This window comes from Podarcis cretensis, assembly GCF_951804945.1.
Source record: "Podarcis cretensis genome assembly, chromosome: 4".
Classification (NCBI taxonomy): domain Eukaryota; kingdom Metazoa; phylum Chordata; class Lepidosauria; order Squamata; family Lacertidae; genus Podarcis; species Podarcis cretensis.
In genome coordinates this window covers 68,868,974-68,890,999 of record NC_137173.1, presented here as the reverse complement: position 1 = coordinate 68,890,999, position 22,026 = coordinate 68,868,974, and the positions used below count along the sequence as shown (strand labels likewise).

At 43.8% G+C, this 22,026-nt stretch overlaps 2 protein-coding genes and 1 long non-coding RNA gene across 7 annotated transcripts in view; 2 read left to right on the top strand and 1 right to left on the bottom strand.

Moving 5' to 3' along the window:
* FRMPD4 (FERM and PDZ domain containing 4) overlaps nt 1-5,971 on the top strand; it is a 205,406-nt gene extending 199,435 nt beyond the window's left edge. For 3 of the 4 annotated variants that reach the window (XM_079972396.1, XM_079972397.1, XM_079972398.1), the window contains exons 16-17: nt 44-1,330; nt 4,038-5,971. In XM_079972396.1, the coding sequence (XP_079828522.1) occupies nt 44-1,330; nt 4,038-5,383 (2,633 nt within the window). In that variant the 3' untranslated portion in view covers nt 5,384-5,971. Of the gene's footprint in view, nt 1-43; nt 1,331-4,032 lie in introns of all 4 variants that reach the window. The other variant, XM_079972399.1, reaches the window with a different exon arrangement.
* Nucleotides 5,972-13,131: 7,160 nt separating this feature from the next.
* Nucleotides 13,132-17,965, bottom strand: LOC307214439. Its single transcript, XR_013838092.1, has 2 exons — nt 17,769-17,965; nt 13,132-13,328 (listed from the first exon to the last, which is right to left on the bottom strand). It is a non-coding gene; the product is annotated as an uncharacterized lncRNA (long non-coding RNA).
* Nucleotides 17,966-18,055: 90 nt separating this feature from the next.
* Nucleotides 18,056-22,026, top strand: part of PRPS2 (phosphoribosyl pyrophosphate synthetase 2) — a 34,512-nt gene continuing 30,541 nt past the window's right edge. The window contains exon 1 of one of the 2 annotated variants that reach the window (XM_079973003.1): nt 18,056-18,295. In XM_079973003.1, the coding sequence (XP_079829129.1) occupies nt 18,174-18,295 (122 nt within the window). In that variant the 5' untranslated portion in view covers nt 18,056-18,173. The remainder of the gene's footprint in view (nt 18,296-22,026) is intronic. The other variant, XM_079973004.1, reaches the window with a different exon arrangement.

The following is a 22,026-nucleotide window of genomic DNA, read 5'->3' as shown; positions in this document are numbered from 1 at the left end:
GACGTGATTTCATTAACTGGCTCTTATTTTTTACGGCATGCAGGTGTAGCCATCTTGAGAGCATATAGCCCCGAATCATCCTCAGATTCTGGCAATGAGACTAACTCTTCCGAAATGACTGAAACTTCTGAATTGGCCACAGCACAGAAGCTGTCTGAAAATGCCACGCGCCTGTTTCTGCCCACGAACGAAGGTTATCAACCGCTTGTGGAGCAGCAGGCTGAGTTCTCCATCACCAAGAGCCAGGCTGGAGGGCTGCTGCTGAAATCTGTACAGTCCTCAGCCAATCAGCAAGTTGCAGAGCTACAGTCAAAAGTTGTGCCTTCCAAGCAGATTCTCCATTCAGACAACATGGAGATGGAACCGGAAACCATGGAAACAAAGTCCGTTACTGAATATTTCAGCAAGCTGCACATGGGGTCCGTGATATATTCTTGCACTACGAAACGGAAAAATAAGGCGGCCGAAGGGGAAGGGAAAGCAACCCCTGATGGCAATGTTGTTATGAAAAAACAGCCGGGGGCTAAAAAGACAGAAGCCGATGAGCAAAAGGGCAAAGTCAGCACTCTCTCCTCAAGAGAGGGTCAGCGCATAAGCACTTTTAATGTGGAAAGAACTGCCTTTCGCAAGGATGGCCAAAGATGGTATGCCGCTTCGGATGAGGGAGCGGCAGAGAAGCCAAATTCAGAAACGGTGAACGGAAAGGCAGTTCCGAGAGTTTCAAGCCTTGGGAAAACAGAGGTGGACTGTAAAGAGGAAATGCACCCTGAGATTAGTCCTAGTGGGGCTTTAGGGCATGGGCCAGATGAACATTTTGTTTCAGATGTGACTACTCTCTCTTCACCCAAGGAGCGCAATGACTCCGAAGATGCTAATTCACCTGGCGATGGCCACCTCCCAAAGCTTCCAGAAGCAGAGCAGAGCATGACTAGATTGTGTGAGTATCACCTAGCTAAGCGCATGTCATCCCTGCAGAGCGAAGGCCACTTTTCTCTGCAAAGCTCGCAGTGCTCCTCAGTGGACGCAGGGTGCAGTACAGGCAGCAGCACGTGCGGAACCCCGGTCGAATCTCCTCTTTGCACCTCGGACGCGAAGCACATTATCCCTGACTCGGCAGGAAAGGGCCTCAGCTACATTATTCCGGCAGACGAAAGAGCCGCCATGCTCTCCAGCCATGGAGCAACATACAAGGAGCTGCACCAGCAGCCTGAAACTGTGTGCCACAGAATGGCAGTGCCTGTTATGCATCCCACAGTCAATTCCGCTGACCCACTCTTCGGCACGTTGAGAGATGGATGTCACAGGATCCCCAAGATTAAAGAAACTACAGGTACGGCAGCACCAAAGTGTTAATCTGAATGTGTGTAAGAGACGTGGGCAGCATTTTTTAAACCATTAAAATAAATAAAAAATTGAAGTGACTGTCCAGAGCACACACAGCCCAAGAAGGGCAAACAACCAGCACAAACTAAACAGTAGCTCCTGAAGCACACTAAACATGCACACACATGCGCCTGGTAGCTGGCACCCCTTTGCAGGCTTGTGCTCTAAGTTGGAGCACTGATGGGACCATGCCTGCATGCAAACGTAAGTACTTTTGTCTGATGGCAAGAGCACAGGCAACCTGCAACTTCTCCTACTCAGAAATGTCACTGTGTCTGCCTTTTTAAGGCCCTCCTGGTCCTGGGGGACAGCAGGGGAGGGGATTCTGCTATCCCCCTCCCTTCAGGCGCCATCTCTCTATCCACTTCTGCTACATCCTGTCCTTCCTCCCCCATCTCTGACTGCTCAGACCCTTCCCCCAGCTCTGGCTCCTGCCTCATGGGGGTCACAACATCCCATAAATCATTACCCCTTTATAGTAATAATAATAATAATTTCATTATTGATATCCCACCCTGACTAGGTTGTTCTAGCCACTCTGAGTGGTTTCCAACACATACAAAAATATAATAAAACATCAAACATTAAAAACTTCTCAATACAGGGCTGCTTTCAGGTGTCATCTAAAAGTTGTGCAATTCTTTTTCTCCTTGACATCTGAAGGGAGGGTGTTCCACAGGGAGGGCGCCACTACCAAGAAGGCCCTCTGCAAGTTCCCTGTAACTTCACTTCTAGCAATGAGAGAAACACCAGAACACCCTTGGAGCTGGACCTCAGTGTCTGGGATAAACAATGGGGGTGGAGATGCTCCTTCAGGTATATATAGGGCTCCTGGGTCAGCCTCTGGCCCCGCTATCTCTTCCCCCCACTCCTCAGAGCCCTGACAGTACTTCAAGTGTTAAGAGTGTGGCCTTAGCATGGTTTCACACAGTCGCTACTCTAGAAATCCCACCTGTACAGTGGAGTGTAAACTTTGTGCATATCCAAAACACATGCTCCATTATCTGCTTTGGGCCACATGCACATTTGTCTGATTTGTGGGATCAAGCCCTACAAATAAAAGAATCAAACTCTTCAGAAGAATATTTTGAATTAGAAATACTGAAATGAGAGGCTGTAGCAGGAACCCAGAGACCAACTGAAGGGAGGTTGAGGTACCAGTTAGACCTGGCCGACCGTGGGTAGGGAAAGCAAAGCAAGATAGGGAGGAAGAAGGCAAAAGTGTGCCGGCAGGCAGTATTAACAAGCCTCTAACTCTGCAATCCTGCACATGCCTACTCAGAATTAACCCCATTGAGCAGAATTGGATTCACTCTTAGGTGAGTGTGTATAGGATTGCAAAAGCTCCCATTCAGGCCTATCAGAGCCACAAAGCTATTTTTTTTAATATGAGGCAATGTTCTTTCCTTGCAGTTCCTTCCTCTATTGGCCAGAGCTGGAGATGTTACTGCATTAAGTCCTGCTTGAAACCCAAACCATGAGATGCATGCCATTTGGTGTTTTTTCTCCTGAAAGTTTGCTTTTTCCTTAAAGGCTTCATCTGCATCATACATTTATGCCACTTTAAAAACCATAGCCCCCCCCCGAGAATCCTGGGAAGTATGATTTGCTAAGGGTGCTGAGAGTTGTTAGGAAACCCCTATTTCCCCTCATGGAGCTACAATTCTCAGCTGGTTTCACAGTCAATCCTTCTTCACATGAAACTCCTGGAATTGTAGTTCTGAGAATGGAGCAAAACATTGAATGACCAGAATAACGTATATGCTGATTCCTAAAGTCAGGGGGCAGGGGTCGTCCTTCAAGCAGAAGAAAGGACAAAACCAACAGCTAAACAAGCATTCAATTTATCACTTCTATGACAAGTGCACTTCAAATTGTGAAGCAGCTTCACAGCTGAGGTGGTGCATTTTCTCTTTTTACACCATAGACTATACTGGTGAGTTAAAACATTATAAATGAGTTATAAAAATGTACAGCAGTAAATGGAAAATTGCACTGAGAGCTATAGTGGTACCTCCGTTTTTGAACGTAATCCGTTCTGGAAGACCGTTTGAGTTCATGGCATGTTCGATTTCCGAGGCATGTTCGAAAACTGAAGCATTTACTTCTGGGTTTACGGTGTTCAAAAACTGAGATGTTTGTCAACAGAGACGTTCGAAAACCGAAGTACCACTGTATATAACTTTTTTTCTTAGCGTTTTTTTTAGATCAGTGTAGATCCAGCCTATATCTGTCTTCTTCATCCGAGTTAACTAATAACATATGGAAGGAACTGTTAGCTTAGTTTTTAGGGCATGGTGCTGATAGCACCAAGGTTGCAGGTTCAATCCCTGTATGGGGGAGCTGCATATTCCTGCACTGCAGGGCGTTAGATTAGATGATCTAAAGGGTCCCTTCCAACTCTACAATTCTATAATTCTATGACTGATGTAAAGATTTTTTAACAATTTTCATTTTGATGAACTGCACATCTCCTGAAAGATTTGTGATTGCATGTGGGGTCTGGAAAATGTGTATTCAGAATTTTAAACCTTTCCTTTTTAAAATTTCCAGAGCAACAGTTAAGACTATATGGCTGAAATGCTTGGCCACTAAATGGCTTTTTGAGGCGATGCTTAATTATTCCCTTTGTTCTTCTACTCCCCCTAGTGTAGCTTTCACAGAGCCTGTGACTGGAAGACAAGGAAGCATGTCTTCAGCTTTTCCTAACCAGCCCAGAGCTGATTCCATCACGCTATCATCCCACATTCACTCAGAATCAAAGGTGCCAAGTCGAAACCAAGACTCTTTTGATGTTCCCAAAGTCAACCAGTCAGGTGGGGTAGCGGTTAGTTTATGGCCATATGAGATGATGGGGGGAAGCCTCAAGATGCCGCACAACAGGAAAGTTCTGCGACGAAGCAGCAGCGTCACTGCAGAATCGACAAGCCTCGAGACATTTCTCGGGAAGAAGAAAGCCCCAGTCAGTGTGTTATGTACAGACATCGCTGAAGCAGGTGGCTCAACAAAATCAGAAAAAAGAGGAGAACTTCCTCTGGGCAAAACGTTCTCCAAAAGTTATTCCCAGAGCTCTGTGAATGTCAGCAGCGTGAGCAGCAAAAGATCTCCTGTCTTGAACGCCATCCGGAAGGAGTCCAAGCAGTACAGAACGTTGCCCTTACGAAAGCTGGATGCCAGCAATTGGAAATGCCGCGGCCCCTTTAGCTATTGTTTCCTAGCGAGAGGAAACGCCGAAGAGGACGAGGATGAAGATGAGCACAGAGGTGGCGCCCGGCTCTCGTTCCTCTATCGTCCCGAGATACAGTGCCAGGTAGCAGAATTGTCCCCTCGGCCTCCTTCCATTGAAAGTGAGGAGAATGGGAAGGAGGGCACAAAGACTGGCAGCGATGCCGAAAGCAGCCCAAGCAGCAAGAGCACTCGCGGAGACCAGGATGGTCAAACCGATAGGAATCTCAGCGACATGTCCTTCGATGCACGAATAGCGAGACTCGGCGTAATGAAGGAGAAGAATTATGCAGTGCCTGATGGATTTCTTGCAGCACAAAAAGATGCCAATGAGCTCCTCTGTTTGGTCCGATCGTGTATGGGGAAGAGGGAGGATCATTCAGAAGCATATGACCTTAAACTTTCTCAGTATAAACAACTGTTATCTGTAGAATCGAGACAGTTGGGAAGTGCCTGCAGGAAAATGGCCATGGCTGAAAAAAGCCCAGAGGAAATGCTTGTAGCTATGACTTCCAGCTTTCAAGTACTCTGTTGCTTAACAGAAGCCTGCATGCGTTTAGTTAAAATCATGAACTCTGAAACACAGCAGGAGGAAATTGTAGCTAAAATAGATGAGGTTGTAATAAACTACATTTGTCTTCTAAAAGCTGCGGAAGCAGTGTCTGGTAAGACCTCCGGTAACTCTAGCATTAAACTCTTGGCTCGTAATTCGACCACCATGGCCACTATCGTAAGCACACTAACACGTTCTCTTAAAATGCTTTTAAATAAATAAACAGAAGTCACTTCATAATCTACCTTTGCAAAGCCATACATTAAAAAAACAACTTTTATTTACTTGTACGTGTATGAAATAATGTTTTAAAAAAAACAAACCTTGACGCTCTCTCTGTATATTTTGTTATTTTATATAAAATAGGTATGAGATTTAAAAAACAACAACTATGGGACTTCTGACCAGTTCTATCCTACGCTTTCTTTCTTTCTTTCTTTCTTTCTTTCTTTCTTTCTTTCTTTTTGAAGGATAAACTACATAAAAGCATTTGGAAGTTTGACTTTTTCCATACAGGTGTTTGATCTTAATTTCTTAAGACTGTAATGCTAGAGGATTTACTTCCTTTCCCCCTCCAGGTTTATACTTGGGAACTATACTGTTCATGGTTAGAACTAAGAAATTGAATCATAATGTATATAACAGTATTTAATGTTTGAATTATAATTTTTAAAGCATTGAATATAGCAAAAATACATTTTAAAACCCAGAGACTATTGTGACTGAATAGAGATTATATATATATATAAATATATATATATATACATATGTGTATATATATGCGCATAATAAATTACTCTTTTGTTCATACTGCTTGCTTGATGCATCTGTTACATTGGTAGTTTGTTTCTGTGCCACTGCTCAATCAAAAAGGCACTGCTCCCAAATGTTTAACGCAAATACAAAATTCAAACACGTAAATGCAGCTTATGACATTCGGGGGGGGGGAATGTTTACTCCCCTTAAGTTACATTCCAGACAGCAGGTTTTTTTATATGATTCCCTGTAAAAGGGGGTGGTTTAGAACAGGTAGAGAAGCTCACCCCACTGTCTTTCCACACACACCCTCCCTGGTAGCAATTCCTCCTATGAAAATAAAGGGCAGCTTGGCCTTATATTATATCCACATCTACACACTGAGTCTTTTTTTCAACGCTGTGGCTTGAAGCAGTTGCTCAAAGTTATTTTGGTTCATCTGCCATGTCAAGATGGTGTGTCACAAAAGCTGGTGTGTGGGGAACACTTTCATTTGAATCCCAAGAGGATTTAAGGCACCCAACCCTTTGAAAACAGAATCAAAAGCAATCTTGCCACAGATAGCTTTGTGCATTACATGAAATAACATCCTGGACAGTTTGAACAGAGTGACTTGATTTCTATATATCAGCTTTTTAAGGCATCTCCTAGTCTTCTTACTCCTTTGTATCATCTTCTGTTACTTTATGCATTTGGTGATTTGTGGTCTGTTTTCCCGCTCTGCTCTTTGCTCAAATAGGTCAATATATAGAGCTTTGAAAGGATGTCGTATAACCAACTTGTAATTTCCTGGCACATCAGTTTTCCTATTTCAGACTTGCAGTAATCAGTGATTACCTATAAAGCTTGGGAACATATCAGTGTACATGAAGGGAAACCTTTGGTCCTCCAGTTGTTGCTAGACTACAACTTCCATCAACCTGACAATTGTCCATGTTGGCTCAGGCTGATGGGAGTTGGAGTGTAACAACAATATCTGAAGTACCACAGATCGTCCCATCTCAGATCTAAGCAATATTCAGAACAATATGGTGCGTATCTCCAGCTCACGAAGAACAAGTAATGCAGCGAAGTATTAATCAACGACAATATGATTGCATTCTTCATTTATTTTATCCATTTTAGCTTGGAAAATCTGGATCATTTCCAGCATTAACTGAAGTGCCTACTTAAACTGGTTCTCTCATACAAATGGTCTTTTCTCTCTCCATAGGATGCTAGTAAACTACGGTGTGTACCATGTGGCGTGTACACACTCATGTGCTTAATACTGGTGAGAAGAGAGGATGAGGGCACATTGCTGCATAGAAACATCTGCAGCTATTCCAACTGATCCCAGAGCATACGCAGCAGAGACTGTGTCAACACAGTTATCTGAGGAACAAATGAGATATTTATTGAGAAGACTTAGTTTTTTGTCTAAAGGCTATTTGTGCCCTTTGGGTACATGCCAGACACTGTTTTCAAGCGTTTCTCAACAGCTAGAATCTGTCTTCAAGATTTTAGGCTTCTCAGGCTAACATCTAAGATACGACGGCTCTACTTTTAGTCACCAGACTTCCACATCAATCTTGCTTGTGTTTTCCCATTTAGGAATTTCCCGAAGACTTAGTCAACTGCATTTCAATGAACATTCATGACTAAAACCTCTAGTACCATTAAATCATGCTTTAAAATAAAAAGGAATAGGATGCCTTCTGGTTTGTGCAAATTTTGTTTTCAAATTAAGCCTATAAATGTACATTATGTCAAACTAACAATCCCCAAAAGTCCATAATTAATATGGCTGCTGTCCATGTGTGTGGCTGCAGGGTGAGGGCTTATCCCAGAAATGCTGGTTAGCTTAAAGATAACTAGGCCATACCCATAGTTGATCAATTGATATTTATGGTCCCATTCATGTTGCTTCAAGGGAAAAAATATGTATAAAATAATAATTCCTAGGTTGCCAAGATCCAAGTTCTGGGCAAGTACTGCAATATTTTACGATTAGGTTGTCTGTCATTGTGCTTTTTACTATGTTTTTATTATATTTTATTATGTTTTGTTCCTGCCAACCTAGCAGTTCGAAAGCACGTCAAAGTGCAAGTAGATAAATAGGTACCGCTCTGGCGGGAAGGTAAACAGCGTTTGCATGTGCTGCTCTGCTTTGCCAGAAGCGGCTTAGTCATGCTGGCCACATGACCCGGAAGCTGTACGCTGGCTCCCTCAGCCAATAAAGCAAGATGAGCGCCACAACCCCAGAGTCGGCCACGACTGGACCTAATGGTCAGGGGTCCCTTTACTTTTACCTATTATGTTTTGTAATGTGTTTCTAATGTTGTACACCACCCTGAGATCTTTTGATTAAGGGCAGTATTTACAGACGTACCTCAGAAGTCAAACAGAATCTGTTCCGGAAGTCTGTCCAACTTCTGAAAAGTTCAGAAACCAAGGTGCAGCTTCTGATTGGTTCCCAATTGTGCAGGCGTGCCGGAAACAGTAGCAGAAGCTGTGCCAGACATTTGGCTTCCAATTTTTTTTTGAAAACTGGAACACTCACTTCCGGTTTTTGATCGTTTGGGAAGGGAACGTTCGACTCCCAAGGCGTTTGGGAGCCAAGGTAGACTGTACATTGAATTAATAATACTAATTAGTGAGAGAACCTCTGCAGAGATTTTAAATCACAAAACATGCAGCAAAGTGTGGAAATATAGGCTGTTAGGCCCTTGTGAGTTCCAAAACAATCCCTCTTCCCCTAGGACAGAAAAAGACCACAGGTTTGGTAAGTTAAAAACGGTTTACTTACAAACTCTCCAAAGGTGTGATTCATGTGCTTTTCCATACAGCATTCGGAAAAGGTTGCACAGACAGTAAAACTTGGCTTAGTTACAGTGGTGAAAGTTCCTAAATTATTGGTATAGGAACTCAAGAGTGGCTGGTGAGAGCCATGTGGCCCTCTTCACATGCTGAGCTTCTAAGGGAGGCTGAAGAGTGAACAAAAGCTTGAACCTAGTCCCTTCCAAGGTGAGCTAAGCCTGGCAGGACAGCTGAATTTATGGTGTTAGTCCCTTTATGCATTAATTAGGCCTAAGCATGTTTGTTATGAGGCCGGTTATCCCACAATCTAGTCTTCAAATAACTTTATCAGGCCCCTAAAGTCTACGAGAATTCTATACCCAGAGAGGGCTCCAATCTTTTATTGCTGCAGTGTCTCCTACTAAGCTTTATGGCTGAGTGGAGTAATGGCCTGGCTAGAAGCCATTATTACACTAATACAGAGCCTGACAGCCCATGAAGAAGTTGGCATATACCACGTTTCTTTGGCTCCCTAGACATTGTTTGGGGGAATCGAGTGGCCCCTGAAATGTCCATTTCTGACTTAGCCTAACTCTTGGACCTAATAGCCTGAACTCTGTAGCTTGAGGTGGAACCAAACAGATAGAAACATCATAGCATATTTTTCAGTCACTATTCAAGACAAAGCTATGGTCTGCAGCATCACATTTGCATCTTCAAGCCAATCTCACTAGTTGTGGTCCAACTATGTGTACGTATAACCCAATCAGATAACTTACCACTGTGTGTCGATCAGCAGTTTGTCAGGAAGCAGAGAGTGAGGAAGACAGAATCCCAGCCCCTCTTCCTCCCAAACAGCTGAATTGCATGACTGATGATGTATTTCATAGTTCCAGCTTTTGAATCAGCCTAGGAAACTCATTTCAATGTATTTCAATGTACAGTTCCATGTACAGAAACCTGCTTCCACGCAGATGGCCTCTGGAGGGATCAGGACAATTATATGGAAGAGGTCTCATTCACATCAAAATAGCTCTACTAAAGATGGCAACCCAAGAATGCAAGCGTTTAACAAAGGTATGTTTTATTTAAAAGCTGCAGTTTACCAAACATGATGGTTGTGAGTGGAAGAGGAGATTGAAGTGTTAATTATTTCCATATGAACCTATCCAGACCCTGAGAGCATCTTCTTCAGGTGTTTCCTCCACAAGAGGTCCAGAGGGTGCAAACATGAGAATGGGCCTTTTCTGCAGTGGCTCCCCATTTGTGGAATGTTCTCCCCGAAGAGGTTCACCTGGCACCTTCATCATACAATTTTAGGCACCAGGCAAACATGTTCCTCTTTAACCAGGCCTTTGGCTGGTTGACATCCAATGCCCTCTTAAAAGGTGTTGCGGAGGGAAGTGGGTTATTAGGTTGTTTTTGTTTCTATTATGTATTTTGTGTTTTTTATATTGTGACTTTATGTTGTAACTTCCCTGAGAACATAGGGCAGTATACAGATTTAATAAACAATAAATACAACTTTTAATGTTGGGAGCCAGAGTCCACCTGGTCCCCACACCCCTTTTCTAGCACAGTACAACGGTGGAAATGATGCTAAAGGGAGACTCTTGGGAGTCTTCTTTAAGAAGCAACTCCAGGGAGACTACCATAGCATCTGGGGGAGAAACTGGAAAGGAACATGCTCCATTAAATGAGTCAATATCAATTGGAGTTCCCTCTGCTGCTGGTCCAGCCACTGTTGCGGACAGTAAAACACCTACTTGCAGATGCCTAGCCCAACAGAGCCAGCACTCTGTGGACCAGTCTGGAAGAATGTGTTTTTGGGCAGAATATATTTGCTCTGTTCTCATGCTGCACAGTAGATTTTCCTGGTAGGCATTGCTCATATTTTGTGTGTGGAAATCTGATCCCGACTATAGACAAATATGGATGCTCTGATATGGAGCTGTGCAAGAGAAAAATCTATCTCTTTTCTGTACAACACTCATGCACTGTTTCCCTGCGCTGTGAAAATACCCAAACAGACCACTGTGTAGCATTGAATTAATATGCTTTGGAACCCATTAAACCAGGGAAGGAGCTCCTGGGGGCATCCCAGATGTTTCTGGACAATTTATTCATTTATGAAATGTACGTCTCACTCTTCCTCCCAATTAAATTTATGTTCCACTTTCCATCATCTCTGACCATTGGCCATGCTAGCTGGGGCTGAAGGAAGCTGGGGGTGGGGAGGATAGCATCTGGAGAACCACAGAACCACCCCTTCCTTAAACCTTTTGGATTGGGAAATGAGTCTAACATCATGTAGATGCTTTCTTAGAAAGAAGCCCCATAGATTTAAAGAAAACTAGATATAGATATACAGACACGGGTGGCGCTGTGGTCTAAACCACAGAGCCTAGGGCTTGCCAATCAGAAGGTCGGCGGTTCAAATCCCCGCAATGGGGTGAGCTCCCATTGATCGGTCCCAGCTCCTACCAACCTAGCAGTTTGAAAGCATGTCAAAGTGCAAGTAGATAAATAGGTACCGCTCCGGCGGGAAGGTAAATGGCGTTTCTGTGTGCTGCTCTGGTTCGCCAAAAGTAGCTTAGTCATGCTGGCCACCCACATGACCCGGAAGCTTTCTGCGGACAAACACTGGCTCCCTCGGCCTATAGAGTGAGATGAGTGCGCAACCCCAGAGTCGTCCATGGCTGGACCTAGCGGTCAGGGGTACCTTTACCTTTAGATATAGATATAGGTATACACACACATTTTACTTTCAAAACCTTCAGCAGTTCTATCGTACTGACAATTTGAATAAATGGAGAGCTAATTCATACTTCAGGTTTGTTAGCACACTATGCTGAACTCATTTAACACAAATCGTTTAAAGATCGTGTTATAGCTTTACTCTGAAAGCTTAATACACATTCAGGCTTCAGGTCTTCCATGAAGAAAATGACAGCAATAATAATAAAGAAATGATTCCATTGTACAGATGTGGCAGTTTTCACGCAGTAATGAGCACAAGTGCTTATTTATCTAATCACGCATAACATATTAAGATAAACATTGAGGGCTAGATAAATTGCTTCTTATGAAAATACTTTTATTATAGATTTCTGTCCGTCCGTGAATAAGAGAGAATGTTGGCTCAATACTTTTTAGAACAAAAAAAAAAGGGGGGGGGAGATGGATTATACGGTCCTTATATATCTTAACCATTGTTTAGTATCTTTAAAAGTGCAGAGGCTCAGGCTTGCTTGGAAGTTGCATGCCACATGCCAGTTGTGGCAACCCTAAGCATTCTTACCATAAAATAAGTCCTAGTGGCACATGCTTCTAGGGATTGAATTGCTAATTAAACTGCCCAGTTATGCTGTGGGAATGCTTGGAGTCAAATATATTAATCGGAATGCCTTTGATGCACCTATTGGCACAGCACCAGCCTTCTGTGGTCCTCATTTCCCCTGTGCATTTTACTCTTACCCGTGAGATCAGCCTGACTAACCACCTGCACATTGCTATGACGTCTCTCCTGAGAGAACCTGACAGCAGAGAAGTACTGGCGAGCATCTGATCCTTTCCCTGGCTAAATGCACAGCCCCTGAAGCACTGTCTCAAGGTAATTGCTTCCTAGTCTAATATTAGAGCCATTTTCCTGAGGGGTGGGTGGGTTAGTGGAGAGGATGCTGATACCAGTTTTTCATATCCAGTTGTCTGACCCACATCACGATGCATCAGACATGGTTAGTGGGATAATGAGAAATGAGAAATGGAGGTGCTTGAGAATTTTGGGGGGAAGCTTGTTGGGTTATCCTGCCATTTGTTGTGATGAAAAGAGGAAACCTTGACATGTAAAATTTACTCCTTCCCTGCTTTTTCCATGATGGGAGGTAGAAGAGACAGCCTCTGAGAGAGTGCCGCAGGGATTTACAAGGTTGTAATGCTTCTTTAAATACCTAGCTCCTTGTTGTGTTGTGTTGGCATTGAGTCTGAGAGTGTATTTGCTGCTAATGTTATGAGAACTGGAACTGGTTGGAGCTCCAGCTGCTTTAAGATTCACACCCAACCAGTGGTAATTGGCATTCAATTACTGTGGCGAATCCAACAGTAATTTGCAGTCCTTTCACCTGGGATGATTGAGATGGTAGAACAACTTCTGGCAGTAACAGTGGAGGCAGTTCACTAGCATGTTTGTTTCCCATCCAAGACAGTAACCTCTCATTTTCATGAGAATACAGGATAGCCCAAGTGTTTCAAATGCAGATGTAAGACCAGTAGGAAACAACAGTAGCTTAAACCCTCTAAAGGGATACTAGGAACAGTACAGATGTCAAGTACTTCATGACTAAATATTTTCAGGATCAATTTTGTATAAGCAGCCACTTATATAAAGTAAAGTATATATGTCAAGTAAAATGAAATGTGCAAGTGCAGTCATCTCCTAAAAGAATATTATTTTATGCAATACAATGACAGTGACTAACGGATAAAGACAGAATTGTTATACTAGCAAAAATGTGTCGTCGTCCCCAACACATGAATGATGGTTAATGTAGAAGGTTGACATTCGGTAGGCAGGTGGTGGCGGTGCTTAACATCTACTTCTGTTTCTCCCTTGCAAATATATCCAAGGCTCCTTCTGAAAGAAAAGCAATTTGGAGTTTTGTAAGCAGGTGGCGCTGTGGGTTAAAGCCTCAGCGCCTAGGACTTGCCGATCGAAAGGTCGGCGGTTCGAATCCCTGCGGCGGGGTGCGCTCCCGCTGCTCGGTCCCAGCGCCTGCCAACCTAGCAGTTCGAAAGCACCTCCGGGTGCAAGTAGATAAATAGGGACCGCTTACCAGCGGGAAGGTAAACGGCGTTTCCGTGTGCGGCTCTGGCTCTGGCTCTGGCTCTGGCTCTGGCCAGAGCAGCGATGTCACGCTGGCCACGTGACCCGGAAGTGTCTCCGGACAGCGCTGGCCCTTGGCCTCTTAAGTGAGATGGGCGCACAACCCCAGAGTCTGTCAAGACTGGCCTGTACGGGCAGGGGTACCTTTACCTTTACCTTTAAGCATTTATGCTGGACACAGGCTCTGCTGCATCACTCCTTTTATGCTTGTCCCTTGCTGGCAAAAGCTAACAGCTAAAGGGCCTGACTTTCAGGATCAGCCTAGTCTATACCCTCGGTGGAGCCCATCTCCCCACACCTAATGCACAGTCATAGCTGAGGGGTGGGTCTAGCCAGGGTTTCTGCCTCGGGTGAAGCCTCCAGAGGGGTGCCATTGAGACTCCCAGCCATCCAGCATGTCTGGGCTTCAGCCAGAGAGAAATATGAAAAAGTGAACGGCAGCCGTGAGCTCCTCCTTTCTCTTTCCCCATGAAGCTGAAGGAGGCTCATTTACGAAGCAGAAGATAGGAACCCCTATCATTCTTCATCCGGCACAAGTCCTTAATCCAGTCTTAGCTCTAAAGCGAGGGTTTGGGTATCTGTGGCACGCCAAATGTTGCTGGGACCACAACTTGTATAATTCATCAGCGTTGGCCATGCTGGCTGGAGCTGATGAGAGTTGGGAATCCAACAATATCTGGTGGACCACACCATACTCTAAATAACAATAGGAAAATAATATAACCCCACAATAGACACATTTTGATTACTTCCTGGCAAAGATTTTAAGCAGAACTTTTGAGAGAGAAAAGAGAGAACATCCAAAAAAATTGTTTTCTATTTAATTCACTTTCACACAATTGGCTATAATAGAGATGTTTTTAAAACCCACTTATTGAAACGTTGTGAATTCATCCATGCATTAGTTTACAAGCACGAGGTTCTCTCTTACAATACAAGTTTTGAAACTTTCCAGAAAAAAAATTCACATGATAAGCATAAGACTCTCAGCAGGCGACAGGAAAGAAAGGCCCAACAGAGGAGGATCAACTCCCCGACATCCATTCATCTAATCATTTTGGGGAGTTTCTGGTTTCAGAAGCTTAGTTCTTAATGCGCATCTAGTCATTTGCTCTGCAAAATTACGATGAAACATGCAGGAAATTGAACATGCAGTTCAGTTGTGTCTGTAACATTTCCCCCTTTTTCCCCAAAGCAATTGTTAGTCTTGGCATGAGATGGATAAAAAACGTAGTTTTTGCCTATTATATATTTATATTTTCTCTTAGTCTATTTTTAATTGATTCCTTTTGAAACATATTTGCTAGCTACCATGAAATGTGACCACAATTCTGGTTAAGGCTGCAATCCTAAGGACACTTGGTAAGAAGTAGGTCCCATTGAACTCAGTGGGGCTTACTTCTGAATAGACAAATATCGGCTTGCACTGTAAAGTTACAACTGTATGCATACTTTTGTATGCATATGATGTGGCTGCAGGTCAGCAGTAGAAGGCAAGGTATATCCCAGAAGAATTGTCTTGTGCTCTGCCCAAGTTTGCAGCACCCAATTTGTAACATAACAATGGGGAAGTGGGCCCATAGCTCAATGGCATAGCACATAAACCCTACTGGATCCGGCAAATGACCCATCTAGACTAGCATCCTGTCCTCAGTGGCCAACCAGATGCCAGGAGGAACCCTCCAAGTAGTACCTGAGCACTCTACTCACCTGCAATTTTTAGCAATTCAGAGACACACTGCCTCTGGCAGTGACCTATTGCTAGGAAGTATGGTGTGTGCTTTGTAGCAATATATGGCTTGGGGGGCAGCTGCCTTGTGTGTTACTTAAAGGCCTGTGTCACACTCTGCTTTCCCTTTTTTAAAAAAATAATAATTTTTATTAACTGGCCAATCACATCAAATTAAATCACATCGCATAAATTCCAAATTACAAAGCCAAATTTTTAAATTTTGTTGGGGGAACCCATACTTCAAGATCCAAAGGGGGATTCAGATCATCTTCTTATTACTGCGTTAATGTCCAAATCAGTCCCAATCAGTCCCAACAAAGTTCATAATTCTATCCAGTCTTATCTTGGTGTTTCCACATCATATCTTGTTCATATAATTTCTCTTTTTCCTTTACGATCTCTTCTGTTAGTCTCCTTAAGCCGATAAGCAAATATAATAATCCTGTGTGTATTTCCCGTTCCTCCAAACTAAGTCCAGATGGTTTCCATATATCTCCTTCGTAGATAACATCGCTCTTTCCATCATAAATTAGGCATTTGTCACTCTTAAGTCCCACCGAGAAGTTGATTTCTCTCTTTCTCCTCCCAGACCCAAGAGCTCCAACAATGCCTCCCAAAATGGCGACGGCATTTTTAACCGCGTCATTCCAAAACTCTTAGCTTTCCAGCTTCGTCTTGAAACATTGCTTTGGTTCGAAAGTTTATCTCCACACAGCCTTAAATCCACAGCTTAAGTCCTTAATTTCTGACTCGTTAGGGGAGGGGATTCTTGTTTAATCACATAAAAAAAGGAAAGACAGATTTTCCCTCCCTCCCCCCTCAGTCATTTGTCGTACCGTATCTTGACGTATCTTCTCATATTTTATTCTTGTCTTGTTATCAGAGATCTCTTCTGTCAGCAGTCTTTACTCCCCCTTTTTCCTTGAAGTATGTGCAATTTATCTTGTCCAAATTGTTTCTTTTGAAGATTCTTGTAACTAGTGGCGTGGATCAGGGACAGCGTCCAGGAGTGCCGGAATCCCACAGGAGGGCTTTGTGCCTAGTGCCCCCACCCCCACAAATTTGGGGGTGGTATAGGGCACAGCAGGCAAGGGCCGTCCTCCCCCACAATCCGGGGGGGGGGGGGTTAAGGAGGCTAATTACCCCCATCATAGCCTTGCTTTCCCTTTTATAGGGTCTATTCACATCCAAGTTATGCATGTCTCAGGTATGATGGCAGAGGAATAGGCAAAATAAATTATGCTGCCTCAAAGTGGGAGGCATTTTAAAACATTATTCTCATCCTGCCTTGCTTTTAAAGAGCAAATGATTGTAATGGAATTATGACAGTTGTTTGAAGTTTTTATGAAGACGGGGCATAGTGGGGGTGGGGATGCTGGGGCACATTTTTAATGGGGCGCTGCACATTTGGCTCCTCACGCTGCCCTGCCAGCCCTGCGCCACTTTGCAAGACTGGGATGATCCAAGGTCTGTGTGAGCTGGCTGGACTCTGCCACATTTAACCTGTGTGCATTCAGCTTTACGTGCTTGGCAAAAAAAAAAAAGGTAGCAGGCATCTGAGAAAAATTACTTTGCCACTCCCACCCACTAGTGCACCCATTGTGTTGTGGCTTTAGGTGCTTGAGCCCCGGAGTGTAACCCCCCACATAAGTTGCGGGCTTATTGTATTACAGTACTATCTGGAATTGGTTTTGCTTAACAACTCCTGCACCTTCGAAGACTGCAGTTTGCCATTTGGGCCAGGCAGGGGCAGATCGTGGAATTGAGCTGTTTTTGTGGTTTGAGTGGGCAGTTGTTATCTGTTGTACTGTATGTCCCATGCCAGAAACCTGAGAACTCTTAACTTTCGCACATGACTCTAGACTGTGACCCAGCCTGAAGGTTTGCTGACTTGTTTTGTGCCATTTTTTGTTGTTGTTTAGTCGTTTAACTAAACAACAACAAAACGGCACAAAACAACAGCCTGAAGGTTTGCTGACTTCTTTTGTGCCATTTTAGTTGGTCCTAAAAAAGAAGTCGTATCTCCTACTTAGCCATGGGCAGAGTTCCTGCGATACCAACGGCCCTTCACAAAACCCTTTAGGTGATGAGATGGTTTCAACGTTAGTGTTTTGATTTTGGGGCGGAGCTTTACTTGCTCTATGCAGAACTGTTCTATTATTGGTACTTCAGCCACCCTGGGTGGGGTGGGAATTTAAACAAGCGAAATCCCCTGCAGTTCAGAGGGGCTCCATCCCGGAGTGGGGGAAGAAGGTTAGGATCGTTCTGCGCGCTTCCCTTTCCTCCCTGCACCTTCCCTAATCCCCTTCAGCCCACAATGCACTGCTCCACCCATAGAGATAGGAGGGGAAAAAAGTAGAATGCATCAGAAACTAGGTCAGGCGCATCTGAGATGATCCCGACAAATCTTCCCTGCCCGATGTAAACCATATACAGCCTGTTCAACGCAGCTTGCTTACCTCGACAAGCGAGGTAAAGAGTCTTTCAATCTTTACCGGAAGTTTGGCTTCTCTTCATTCTTATCTCTAGTTTCCCCACACTGGAAGCCTCGCTTGGAGGAACCTTCTTCCACTTACTCGCCACCTCACAGCGTAAGCAACGTCCTTCTCGCCCGGTAGCTCCGCCCACTCAGTCCCCGCCCTCTTGAGCCAAGGGGGCGCGCGGGAGAGAGAGAGCGCGAGCGAGCGAGCGAGCGCGCCGGTGGGGGGCGTGGCCGCGGCGCTGAGGGGGCGTGGCCGCGGCTATTTGACCCGCTGGCCGCGCGCGCCCCTTCTCTCTCTTTCTTCGTCTCCTCGCCGTTTCCCCTCCTCCTCCTTTTTTCCTCCGCCACCGCTACCCTTGCCGCGGCCCCTGCGCGCCCAGCCATGCCCAACATCGTGCTCTTCAGCGGCAGCTCGCACCAGGATCTGTCCCAGCGCGTGGCCGACCGGCTGGGGCTGGATCTGGGGAAAGTGGTGACGAAGAAATTCAGCAACCAGGAGACCAGGTGAGGCGTGGAAAGCGGGTTGGGGATGCGGGGGGAGGAGAGGCGAGCAGGCTAGGCGGCTCAGCGTCTCCATTGCAAGCCATTCCCGGCGCCTCCCCCTCAGGCCCTGAATGCCAGGGTCGCCCCACGTTGGGCGAGCGACTCCTGCAGAGGGTTGGGCTAGATGACCCTGGCGGTCCCTTCCGAGCCTTCCTGCGTTCGCCCTGACCGGGGGTCGCGTAGAGAGGGGCCCGAGCGGGAGAAGAGCTTCCTGTCTTGAGAAAGCGAGGGGTGAAGTGACGGGCATGGCGGGGGCGTGGGGATGCGGGAGAAAGAAACCCCTTGAAAGCTTAAGCGCGCTTTCCTCCGGGTTGCGTGTTTTGTGTGCGTATGCAAAGTATGGAAACGCCAATGCAAAGTGGACACTCTCCTGTTTGCTCATAAACCTGCGCGGGAAAAGGGCGTCCTCCGTGTCGCAGGATAATTAATTGTTCTGCCCTAAGAGGGGGGTTTAATATATTTGTCTGAGGCCTACAAACTAGATAATAGATAGATATCTGAGGCCTCAAGTGTATGCTTAGCTCTGGCCACGCTTTCATTGTCCCGTTTTAGGAAGAACAAAAACAAAACAAAAAACCACTTGCCGCTTTTCTTTCTGCACCCTTTATTTCTCAGGGCCCCCAAATTGTAGATTCAGCAGGCACTTGTAGCCAGGTGAAGCTACTCAGAAGCGTCTGTTACATATGTCTTTGCATGTCGTCTTCTTTTTCTTCCTTTGCTTTCACATTTTATAGCTTAATGCTTGGACTAGAGGAGGTGATGAGAATGATTTACGTTTGTCCAGAGTGAGGCATGCATTCTGGGCCTTCACATCTCTAGTTTACACATGAAATGCCTTATTCATGTTTTAAAGCATAATGTGTGAATTATTAGCCTGTAGTTTAGAATGATTGCACCAGTTCTTGGCTCTCAAAGTGTGCCTAAATGCAGAATCTGAAAGTCCACATGCCTGGTTGTACTATTAACAAATTTTGAGTAACTACCATATCTTAGTAAGAGTACCGTCACTTGTTGATCTGATTGTGAGTCTGCACTTCAGCAATAATCTGTGTTTGCCTGTAAGCATGTCTTGAAAGCCTACAGGCTGCCCTTTTCCTGACAACCTTGATCGTGACAGGACAAAAGAGTGTTTAAAAGGCACTACTGATCATAGCCCGGAAGAGACTCAATATGGAGGCCGGCTGGCCGAAATATTGGGAATTAATAGAAAAAATTGGAGACAAATGGAGGTTGCAGAGCTTGGAGAAATTAAAGAATAAGGTGCAAGATTGGTTACATTATGCCCAAATTCAAGAGGTTTTTAAATTGGACAAAAAGATAGGATTCCAGGTGGAGAAGTCGAAATTAGAGACAGAACTGTTGGAACCAAAGACTAAGGTATTGTCGAGAATGTATAACTTGCTGCTTAAATGGAATACACAGGATGAGACTGTTAAATCAGCCATGATAAAATGGGCTCAGGATATAGGGTATAACATTATGTTTGAGGACTGGGAAAGGTTATGGACCACCGGAATAAAATTCACGGCATGTAATGCTTTGAAGGAGAATATTATGAAAATGATATATAGGTGGTACATGACCCCAGTCAAGCTTGCAAAAATATATCACCTGTCTGATAATAAATGTTGGAAATGTAGAGAGGCTGAGGGGACATTCTTTCACCTCTGGTGGACATGCCCTAAAGTGAAAGCCTTCTGGGAAATGATCTATAATGAACTAAAAAAGGTATTTAAATATACCTTTGTTAAGAAACCGGAGGCCTTCCTTTTGGGCATTGTTGGCCAGAAAGTGTTAAAGAAGGACAGAAGCTTTTTTATGTATGCGACAACAGCAGCAAGAATACTCATTGCAAAGTACTGGAAGACACAAGACTTGCCCACACTGGAAGAGTGGCAGACACAATTGATAGACTATATGGAACTGGCTGAAATGACTGGCAGAATCCGAGACTTGGGAGAAGAAACAATGGAAGAGGACTGGAAGAAGTTTAAGGATTATCTACAAAAATATTATAAGTTGTATGAATGTTAAGTATTTGCACGATTTAGAAAATACCAGCTCCAGCGAATAGGCTTTGTAAAATAGAAAATTAAGTTATAAGTAAGAAACGGTCAAAATTTAAGGCAATATTTTGTTTAATTTTAAGGTATGAGCAATTGGTAAAAATTATTTTAAATTTAGAAGTATAATATTTGGAAAGTACAAAATAAGGTATGAAATAAGGTAATAATTTGCTGACATTCGGATTATAAATAATGCAGGGTAAGGAGATGCGAGGAAGTCCAGTTAGTTATGTAAGGAAAGTTATATTGAATGGTTTGTTATATTTTTCTCTTTTTTTCCCCCTCTTTATCCTTTTTTATTTTTTATTTCTTTCTTTCTATATGGTTTCTTGGTGTATTTGTTTTGGTTTTTTGGTGTAGGGATCTTGTATTATGTATTTTGAAAATTTAATAAAATATTTATAAAAAAAAAAGGCACTACTGATCATAAATAATCTAGAGTTAAGGGTGAGCAGTGAGGTGGCCATATTTGCTTACAATAACTGCCCTAAATTGTTAAAATAGAGACTGAAGAGCGCCAAGAGATCTGTGCAAACTGACTGAATAGGCAGTAAAATGGTAAATGCAATTTGGTGTAAACTAGTGTCAAGTGACACACATTGGTGCCAAAAAAAGCTACTTTAATTTCATATGCACTTATGAGGTCTGAAGTGACCAAGAATGAGACCTAATAATAATAGACATAATAGATAGCTCAGTGAAGATGTTGACCCAGTGTGCAGCAGCTGTGAAAAAGGCAAATTCCGTGTTAGCAAATCATTAAGAAATCAATTGAAAACTGAACTGCCAATAGCATATTGCCATTATGCAAATCTATGGTGTGGCTGTGTACAGTTCTGGTCACCTCCCCTCAAAAAGGATATTGTAGAGTCGGAAAAGAGCAACCAAAAAGAGGTGACATGATAGAATTTTATAAAATTTTGCACAGCATGGAGAAAGTGGATAGAGAAAAGTTTTTCTTCCTCTCATAACACTGGAACATGTGAACTTCTGACGAAGCTGAACATATGAAGATTCCAGACAGATAAAAGAAAGTGCTTCTTCTTGTACCTTTGGTATGAAATGTGAAATATGAAATGTGGTTTGGCTGATCAGTCCAATAACACATTTCATATTCAAGGACCAAAGCTGTTTACGAGCTGTCGTAGATCACACATACATATCCTATCCCTCTGTTTCCCCTAATTCTACTCTGAGGTAGAACAGTCTGCTTCTGTGTTGCCTCTCATAAGACATAGGAATGTGGCTGTTTCTCCTTGAGATGGGAAAGTTAATCACAGCTCCTACAGCCTTTCTTGATTGTCTTCCATTGTAGAGCATCCAAGATCTCTTGTCTGAAGTGCTATCTCATTTCCCCAGCACTTTAGAGCCAGGGTAGATATAATTATTTCTGTCAGATAGCTCTTGCCATTTCAGATAAGTCTGCCATGTAGTTGTGGCTGGTAGAATGTCACAGGAACAGAAAAAAGGATTTTCTGCTGCATGCACACCAACTCAAGAATGCTTCCCAGAATCAGGGTTTAGGTTTGGGGTTTTTTTGTGAGGGGTTTGGCTTAGTTTACAGCTGGTTATACCTTGGCAAGAAATGTAGCTAAGAGGCGTCTCTAAACTTAAGAGACTAAAATT